Source organism: Temnothorax curvispinosus, unplaced genomic scaffold, assembly GCF_003070985.1.
Source record: "Temnothorax curvispinosus isolate PA1 unplaced genomic scaffold, ASM307098v1 QBEX01009636.1, whole genome shotgun sequence".
Classification (NCBI taxonomy): Eukaryota; Metazoa; Arthropoda; class Insecta; order Hymenoptera; family Formicidae; genus Temnothorax; species Temnothorax curvispinosus.
The window spans coordinates 1-8,992 of record NW_020219416.1 but is presented as its reverse complement, the minus strand read 5'-3'; the positions used below and the strand labels follow the sequence as shown (position 1 = coordinate 8,992).

At 41.3% G+C, this 8,992-nt stretch overlaps 2 protein-coding genes across 2 annotated transcripts; one reads left to right on the top strand and one right to left on the bottom strand.

Annotated features, from left to right (window-relative positions):
• The first annotated feature begins 877 nt into the window (after window positions 1-877).
• LOC112459207 (28S ribosomal protein S7, mitochondrial) lies at window positions 878-2,080 on the top strand. The gene is made up of 5 exons (XM_025023227.1): window positions 878-1,022; window positions 1,154-1,339; window positions 1,411-1,645; window positions 1,712-1,849; window positions 1,952-2,080. The coding sequence occupies exons 1-5, from the start codon at window positions 958-960 to the stop codon at window positions 2,030-2,032; spliced, it is 705 nt and encodes a 234-aa protein (XP_024878995.1). The 5' UTR covers window positions 878-957; the 3' UTR covers window positions 2,033-2,080.
• On the bottom strand, window positions 2,068-3,347 carry LOC112459208 (transmembrane protein 186). Its single transcript, XM_025023228.1, has 2 exons — window positions 2,505-3,347; window positions 2,068-2,427 (listed from the first exon to the last, which is right to left on the bottom strand). The coding sequence occupies exons 1-2, from the start codon at window positions 2,830-2,832 to the stop codon at window positions 2,123-2,125; spliced, it is 633 nt and encodes a 210-aa protein (XP_024878996.1). The 5' UTR covers window positions 2,833-3,347; the 3' UTR covers window positions 2,068-2,122.
• Between the last annotated feature and the right edge of the window lie 5,645 nt (window positions 3,348-8,992).

Here is an 8,992-nt window from a genome sequence, read left to right as displayed (position 1 = left end):
TTAGGACCAGTTTCACAAGTGTCGGTTAACTTTTAATCTTAGATTAACTCACTCTTCGTCTTTTTCTAAGGGGGACGTTAGAAGGAGGCGAAGAGTGAGTTAATCTAAGATTAAAAGTTAACCGACACTTGTGAAACTGGGTCTTAATAGATAATAACGGTGTTTATTCTTTATCTATAGAATTTCACATTTTAAAAATTATCGTTAATTATTATAAATTTCACATAAATGTGAAGGTTTGAATCAACGCTCAAATAATAGCTTCTTGCTTGCAAAATTTGACATTTATCTGAAAATTAAAATTATAAAATTACGATTATATTTTTCAAAATTATGAGATACAAAGTTCGTAATAATTTTGAAGAATGTAATCTTAATTTTGTAATTTTAATTATCGTAATTCGTTATTAATTGGAATACGCAAGATGGAAGCGCGGCCGCCGCGGCCAGAATATCCCCTCCAGCTGGCTAGTTCGGGTTCGGCACGAACCTAGCACGGACGCAAACCATGTGCGGTTACCGAGCGATACGACGTAGTTGAGTTGCATTTTCTCAGGCGGCGCGTCGGAAAATGCAACACAGCAACACACGAAAAAGGCCGGGATGGCCTCTCTCAGGTTTCTCTCTGATTATGCGAAATAAAAATTAGAACAAAAACTATTATTTTCTTCTTTTGCAAAGATCTAAATTTTTATATTTTTCCTAAAAATTTCTCTATATAGACTCGTATTTCTAAAAAAAATTAGATTTTAGAATTCAATCAGAAACACAATTAAAATGGATTAAGATTAAAATTATTTGATTGGTCAAATTCTTATCTTCAGTCCGCCAGCCTCAAATCTCCAATCGCAGGACTTTGGGCCGTAAAGAGTAGTGTAACGAAGTGTAGTGAGTGTAGGTGAAGAGTACAGGAGTACGATGAACGTGAGATTGTTATGAACCGTCACGATTAGAAGAATGGCTAATTTGCGTTTATTTGTCGCCTCGGCTGCGAGTTCATTAAACAATTATGGATTGGCAAGGTACAATGGTGAAAAAATTACTATAAACTACAATTCCTCTTTCTAATAATCTCTTTTTCCAACAATTTTCTTCAACATATTCCACGATTGCTGTCCTATACAATTTTCATATATTTATTGAATAATTTCAGATATTACCTGACGAGTCTTAAAAGAGGATACAGCGTCTTTCCGCCACATTATATTCAACCGATACCCAGGAAAGAAGATCAAGAAGCTCTGTTTCAAAGCGATGAAGCGAAAAAGATAGTGCACGAGCAGGTGAAGCCAGCACTAGTCATGGACACTTGCTCTGAATTTTATGACAAAAGAGTGCTGTAAGAAACTGTTCCAATTTTCTTTAATACAGATTGTCGTGCCGTCTCATAACGTACCCACGTGTGTTCAGGAAATTTCTTAATACTCTCATGAAGAACGGAAATAGAAAATTGGCGACAGCATTGGTAACTAATACTTTCGAGAGTGTCAAAAGATTGCAATTGGAGCGCTATCACAAGGCAACGACGAGCGAGGCGAAAGAGAATATTGAATTGGATCCATTTGCAGTTTTTCACCGTGCTGTTGATAATTGCATACCAATTCTACAATTAAAGAATTATAGAAGAGGAGGAATCACGTATCAGGTAATACATTATCAACTATGTTAAATTACGTAGCTGCGGACAAGGTAAAAAAAATGATCTTTTCAGGTTCCTATTCCAATTGCACCTCTGATGGCACAGCACAAGTCCATGTTGTGGTTAATACAGGCTGCGAAGGAGAAAGACGACGAAGAGAGATTTTATCATGTACTAGCCAAAGAACTAATAGCAGCTTCTCAGAATCAGGTTCGTAAGCATCTTCTAATAGAAACATATAATTGCTTCTATCTCAATACATATACTATAAACGAGATACGTGTATTACAATGATATTTCTATTTGTCTCAGGGTCGTGCGGTTAAATGGAAGCAAGAATTGAACAAGAAATGCCAAGCTAATCGGGCTTACGCGCACTTCAGGTGGATGTAGTTAAGATAGGTTCTACGTATACATAAATAAAATAATTCTGAAACGTAATGACACTTTATGGAAGTATCTTATACGAGTTCAACAAAACTGTTAAATTATTCCCAGAACGTATCTAAAATTTTCAACGTCGACTATCCGTCCGAACTTCATATTTATCTTTAAGTTCGGCTTTTGCGAGGCAAACACTATTTTTCTGTATAGAGAATCGGTGATGCTGATCGGATTGTCTGACATGGGAAAGATCTCGTCGAGAGGCGTTTCCAAGTCTATCCTCTTCCCCCAATAGTCGATGTAAGATAATATCACTTTCTTTTCGTCCAGTTTCAAGTATACGTATCCTACGAGGTTGTTGCACAAAAGTCCAAGGGTATGCAACCATAGTGTCATTATAGCTCCTGCGGACAAAGAGAAAATGTCTATAGGAATCGTAATCGTTTGAGAGAAATCTAAAGTAAGTTTACAAGAATTTTACCAGTTGTTATTGTCACGACAGTCAAGTCGAGAGGCAAGATACCAGCCAGATGAAGTCCAATGATCACAGGCGTGGCTGCTGCAGCGAATATAGTAACCCGACGTTTTACAACGTTTATACCGCAAACTTGCTTGACAAAAGGAAATATGTAGATTATTTTATAATCGGGGAACCTCTCGGAGACAACTTTCGCATGTTGCTTTTCTTCGCTTTCCTTTTTCGTTGCGGCATGACTCAATGTTTTTATATTCAGTGAATTCAGTCTAATGCTGTTTGAAGCACGATGTAAAGATCGTTTGTAAAGGTTCAACAAGAGTCGAGGATACATCGGGCGTTATGTCATAATAAACTATACGCGAACGAAATTGCAATAATAGCAATTCTTTTGAAATGCCTCTCCAGTTGAGGACTGAAGCACCTTCAGTCTTCTATTTTCAATTATATTGAACCCATTTTATTGTATCCACTGTAAATATACATAGCTAGTCTTTTAGATTATTCTTCGTGTCTTCTTAACAAAGTTGCATATTATGTTCCATTTAAGTTTTTCTCCTTTATTGGCTCGAGTACACTTTCTTTATCAAAGTAGTAATCACCAATAAAGAGGTTATGTACGAAACGAAATTAGAGAAAGATCGAGCGTTTCCGTGCAATAATCGTGAAATTTATTCTTTTTTTTTTATTATCACATTACGTTCCCTTCATTCGAAATGAAATGTGCATTCGTATATTCGAGAAAGAAGCGAAAAGACGAGGGCTGCAAGAAATTACGGAAAGTGCAGCTGTAAGGAGCAGACGTGTAGTGCTGATCGTGCGAAATCGGGAATGCCATTGCGGGTGTTATTCAAATTATTTCTCTTTCAAGTCATTTTTTTTTTTTTTTTAATACTTAAAACTGCAATTCTATTGCTGTTATTCAGGTTTAATTACCCATACAACTGTAAAAAAAATACTAAATCATGAATCTAATATTATATTTATACAGCTCCATTTAAAACATCGATAGTCGATAATATCAATACTCTTCAATTATCTCCAGGCTACCGGAATAATTTTATTGATCACGATAATTCGAATATTGAGGATCTTTAATCTCATCTATACTTTCGAGGAAATGGAAAAGCGAAAAACTATAATAAATGAAAAAGATGCAAACGCGAAACGGAATTATCTGTGGTACAGCGTGTAAGATTTTTCTTTACAATGAAATTCTTTTTCTGTATTTGTATCAGCCCTCGTCTTTTTTCTCTTTAGCATCTGACGATACATCTATTTCATTTTAAGCATAATAAATGCATTTGCATTGAATTTCTTTTTCCATAAAGGAAAGCTCGCTGCGCCATTGGCGATTGGCTGATCGGTCAATCTGTCAGAGAAGAGAAAGAGAGAAAGACATATCGCATTCGCGAGGCAGACAGAGATCCAAAAAGACGGCGGAAGAGAGGAAAGGGAAAGAGAGAGCGGAGAAGCGCGGACCGCGCGCAATATCCGCGGCCGCGCATGCGCCACGATTCTCGTCGTTGGAATGGTTGGACTGGCGATACTGGCATCCACTGGCATCACTGGTTGTCCCGGACGCTCTGCTCCGCTCCGTCCGCGTTAGCCATGTTTTACGTTTACGGTCAGAATAGTCAGATACGGTCAGCGTGCAGCTTGTCGTGCGTCGAAAATGCGTGCCGCGAACGGCGTCCCGAGTGCCGAGCTGCCGTGTGAACGGCCGCGACGACGGTAAGGCGGGCGGCCCGTGCGAGGGCGACGGCGGACGCGCCGAGTGGCATGCGCCCGCGCCTCCGGCTCGCACATCGCGCGCGCGTGTAACGGCGGTGGTCGTCTCTCCTCTCGGTGACGGTGACGGTGACGGCGGCGACGACGACGACGGCGACGGCGACGGCGGTGAGAGATCTCGGGGGGGATTGGGGAAGTTTACCGGATCCCGAGGCCTTTACTCTCGGCGACGCGCGTCGGAGTCTGTGCGTGTGCGGACGGACCTGCTGCCGACCCAAATGGAGCCGCGTCCCCTCGCCGTCCTGCTGGCTTTGTTGTTGACAGCGCTTGCACGAGGTGAGTTGCCCCTTTCCCCTGTCTTCTTTCCGTCTTTTCCTCTCGCCCGCTCTCGTCCCGGCGCGGGCGCGCGGTTCGTTTCTCGGCATCGACGGCGCGGCGTGTCGCGATTTATTATCCTCTCTCTCGTCGCACACAAGCTGATTCTTGTTGAACTGTATTATAGATTTGTAATCATATCCTGTACCACCGTCCGGATCTAGCGGATCCTCGGCAAACCGTGGCACCGCGACCTCAAGTTCGGAGAGCTACAAGAAGAAAAAGAGAGAGAATCGTCCTCTTTTTCCGATTCCCGGCGGCGGATTGAATTTGAAGGCTCGTTTGACGTTTATTTCTATCTACCAATTTAGATCAACTCTGATTTCGGTCTTTTATTTTGTTTCTAGCTCGAAGAATTAGAAGAAGGTAGAAAATACGTGTTTAAATCGAGATTAAAGCTAATCCGCATCGATTAACTTTAATCGCGTTGAAACGGACATGAAGGATTGAATTTAACGCGAGAGAACGCTCTCGCGTCGCCTGGCGCGGGACAGAAACGCTGCCGCGCGTATACTCTCGTTCGTTTTATCGTCTGAAATTTCAATCGAGGGCCCTTCGGGGAAATTTCCGCGCGGACGCGTCCGCGCGGAGGCGAGCAGCCGGGAGAGCCGCCGCGCCGGGAGAACGATCGACCTGTCAACGGGCGCGCGACGGCGACGGTGATGCTGGAGGCGCCGATTTGCGCGGAGGCGGTTCTCGGCCGCCGCGCGACAATAAATAGAATAAAATCGATAGCCGATTCAGAATAAACGCGACGATCCTCCGCCGTTTCGGCTCCGTGCGCGCCGCGTATTATGCACGTCTTTCTGCATCTGGAGGCCGGCGTAGGCGAGTAGGGAGAAAAATGGGGGGGAAGAAAAGGGGGGAAGAGCGAAACACAAAGTGCGCGCGGACGGGCATGTAACTGACGGCGAACGGATACAGAAAGGGTTCAAAGGTTCGCCAATTTTCATTCCTCTCGTTCCCCGAGCTGGAAGCATGCCGGCCGCCGCCGCGTCCGTTTCGCAATTCTAGCTTTCGTCTTCAATTTATTTCGTCTGTACGTTAATTTCATTCGTTTTAGACCATGGAGGAAACGGGCTCGTTTAATGATTCGCGAGACTGAAGGCGGGTGTGCGGAAAACCGAGACGAGATACGTTCGCCGAGTCTCATCGACGTGTTCGAATCGTCCCTCTTTTTTTTTTATTCTTTTTTTTCGTACGATTGGTTCTATCTTGATCGCGCTTTGATGCTTTTTTTGAAATAAGCTCTGTCCGGTTTATAGTCGTGATTCGAAAAAAGCTGTCCCTTTTGTAGCTCTGACAAAATTGTAATTTTTCTTTTAATTACAATCAAATTACAGACCATTTATTTCTGAAAAAATTAAAGAAAGTTATAAAAGTATCGATTCGATGTATTTTTCATAAGAAAAAAATAGGTGAAGATAAAAAAACGTGACTTTACAGAAGAGTTTCAAAGGTTTTGACGTTGTTTGCATCGCTTGCGACGATTTATCTTCTTTTTCTTTGTTTATTTCAAATAAAGTAGAAAGTGCAATAACACAGGTGATAGATCAGATAAAAATTTCAAAAAAATATTCTTAATATTGTGTTATTTTTTTAATTATCCATCATTTAGATTGCGAAATAATTATATGCACCATCTCGTTTTTTAGATAGATGTATCCAAAATTCATGTCACATGCGGCTCAAAATGTGCGAGAATTAGTCTACGTTTTTAAACTAAAAACTTGATATTTTTGTTTGAAATTGAACTCCTTTAATTGGATCAGCGAGATGAGATGAGAGCTCAGAAATTTGTTGGGACTTTTGCGAAATTCAGAGAGACATCGAGGAACACGTCGGACGAGTATCGAATCCTCCGTTCGCCTTTGCACAGTACAGCACCAGCTTTCTAAGAATTATTCGTCTGTCGTCGAGTTCCGAATCGATTTGTCGCGCCTTGCCTTTAATAATGTCTTTAATATTCGTAGGGACGCGCACACCGTCTACTCAGATCGCGTATAAAGCGATAACTCAGCCTCATCTTACAAGGACCGTTCTCCCCCTTTGTCTCTCTCTAATCTCGACTTCCTACGTAGTCCCGTTTTCTCGCTTCTCGCGTTTAGTTTCGAAAACGTCATCTCCGAAGCACTCTAAACACTCTTTCCTCATCTCGTTCATATTCGTCTTGCTTACGAAAATTATGTGATGTTTCGCAAAGCCGAGGATGTTGCCGTGTAATCAAAATGCATTGGCACGCGATACGTAACAACGTGTATTGTACTTCTCGCGAAGGCATTTTCGGGAATCGTTGGAAAAGCATTGTTACGTTGCTTCTATATGTTTGTACAGAGGTAGAAATTCTTCGTGAGATTCGGTCGTGCGTTGCCGACGCACCTCCTCGCGCGGAGGAGAAAATCGAGTTGAGAGACCCTGCGCATGGGGTGACTATTATTGATGCAGAGAGCAGGGAGAAAAAAAGAGAAAGAGATGAAGGAAGAAAGGGAGAAAAAAAGAACGCGGGGAAGGCAGCGAAAGAGAAGATTACGCCGACGAGAGCGTTGGGGTGACTCCTTTCGGGATGTACTTTCTATCGCGATATGCTGGAGAATCAATCGGCGGAGAATCAAATTAACACCTTGTTTACAGTTTAATGACTACGAAATGAAGTTTGACTTAATAAACTTATCTGTCTATCTAGATTTTTATTTGTCATAATATATACGATGTAGAGAGATAATTCACTCAATTCAGTCTGTGTAGCATAATGGGTGGCAGTGTGGTCTTGTGCGGTAAAGCGCCAGACTCGTAATCCCGAGGAACCGGGTTTGAGTTCACCTGATCACAGGAATTTTTATATTCCAAACTGCACCCCCCGTATGAGTGGGGCTCGTGCGGAGAAACTGGGCTATCAAAAAATGTGGAAACATTTTAGGAACATTCTAAAGGGCATTCTAAAAAAAAGCTTTTTTTTTTAGTTTTTAGTTAAGTTTTCGTCATATCTTGATCGTTAATATAAAAGTTGATAATCTCATGAGGCCTTTGATTTTTTTATTAAAGGTTATAGAAATAAAACTGAAAACAGGGATAATACAGTGCCCTTCGGTACGTGTCGGCGATATAAATTGACATCGTTCGGATTCGGGACGGAGATGGGACCCTTATTGTTGTTCGCGCCCAAGTTATATCGCAGCATCTCGTAAGGATTCATTGAGGTTCTACGGCGCGGGCGGCGAGGACGGCGATCGCAGACGCGTGAAGTTAGCCCCTCCAAATTTTGGAAATAATTGAATTTTTATAAATGATTCGATTGTTCACTGTTTTTGTAATAAATATCTTGTTTTTATTTTTGTTTGCACATTTATGTATACCTACAGTGTAAACTTTCGTTTACATATATTGCTTTCTCTTTTGCAAACAAAAATTTTAACTGTACGTAAATGTGCAAACAAAAATGAAAATACAAGGCATTCCTGTGCGAACAATGAACAATCGAATCAAGTATAAAAATTCAATTATTTCTAATATTGGGAAGGGGGGGGGGGCTAATAACTTCACGCGTCTGGCGACCGACGGCGGCGGAGAATAGAGCGAAACATTCCGGAGCCCAGCGCGCGTTTGTACGGTTTATCGCGCTCGCGAATCGCACGCAGTAAACATCCGAACTCTCGGCCGTCCGCGATGCCTATCTCGGCGATACCAGTCTCTCGCGCATTCGAGCGTCGAGCTCTACGAGACCCACGAATCGAACCCACGATTCTCTTTCTGCGCTCTACGTGATTTCACGCCCGCGCCGCCGTTTTAACGGCGATTTGCACGATGCTCTTCTACTGGGAATTAGTATGATAGCATTAGTTAATAAAACAGAGTTAACATAGTTAATAAAACGCTAATAAACTGGAGTGTATTTTTCTCCATCGCGAAGTAGCACACGCTAATATGTCACATTTGTATTCTGATTTTGATTTTATTTTAATTTTATTCTCTTATCAGTTTACTAATTACTTTTTTAACTTTATATACTGTTGGTTTTCTGTTCTGTTTGCTAGTTTTATTCCATAAAGCTCTGTATAGATCGCAATTAGCTACTTTTAGCAATTAACAGACATATCTTAGATTTAAAGACATTTTTGTTATGGCAGTAATATTTAATGTCACAAGAAAACGAGTAAAATAGAATTTAGAATATATTTCAGCTATAGAAACATACAAGCAATATCCAATATCATGTTAAACGTGCAAATTATTTAGATAAAGATATCTAATTATAAGATAAAGAAATATCCCTGTTGAGCTGCCTCCCTCCTCACCTTGCAGAAATTAAAGAACGAGTAGTGTACACTTATGCGCTATTTATTTAAGCTTTCATATCCCGCAAACTAAAAATTTTGAGCTCGTCACACTGG

Bases quoted from the DNA above. Each gene is read 5' to 3' on its own strand.
- LOC112459207 (XM_025023227.1), top strand. From the start codon at position 958: ATGGCTAATTTGCGTTTATTTGTCGCCTCGGCTGCGAGTTCATTAAAC. The intron at 1,023-1,153 runs GTACAATGGTGA...GAATAATTTCAG, and splicing joins AACAATTATGGATTGGCAAG to ATATTACCTGACGAGTCTTA. The intron at 1,340-1,410 runs GTAAGAAACTGT...ACGTGTGTTCAG, and splicing joins TTTTATGACAAAAGAGTGCT to GAAATTTCTTAATACTCTCA.
- LOC112459208 (XM_025023228.1), bottom strand. From the start codon at position 2,832: ATGTATCCTCGACTCTTGTTGAACCTTTACAAACGATCTTTACATCGT. The intron at 2,428-2,504 runs GTAAAATTCTTG...CTTTGTCCGCAG, and splicing joins TGTCGTGACAATAACAACTG to GAGCTATAATGACACTATGG.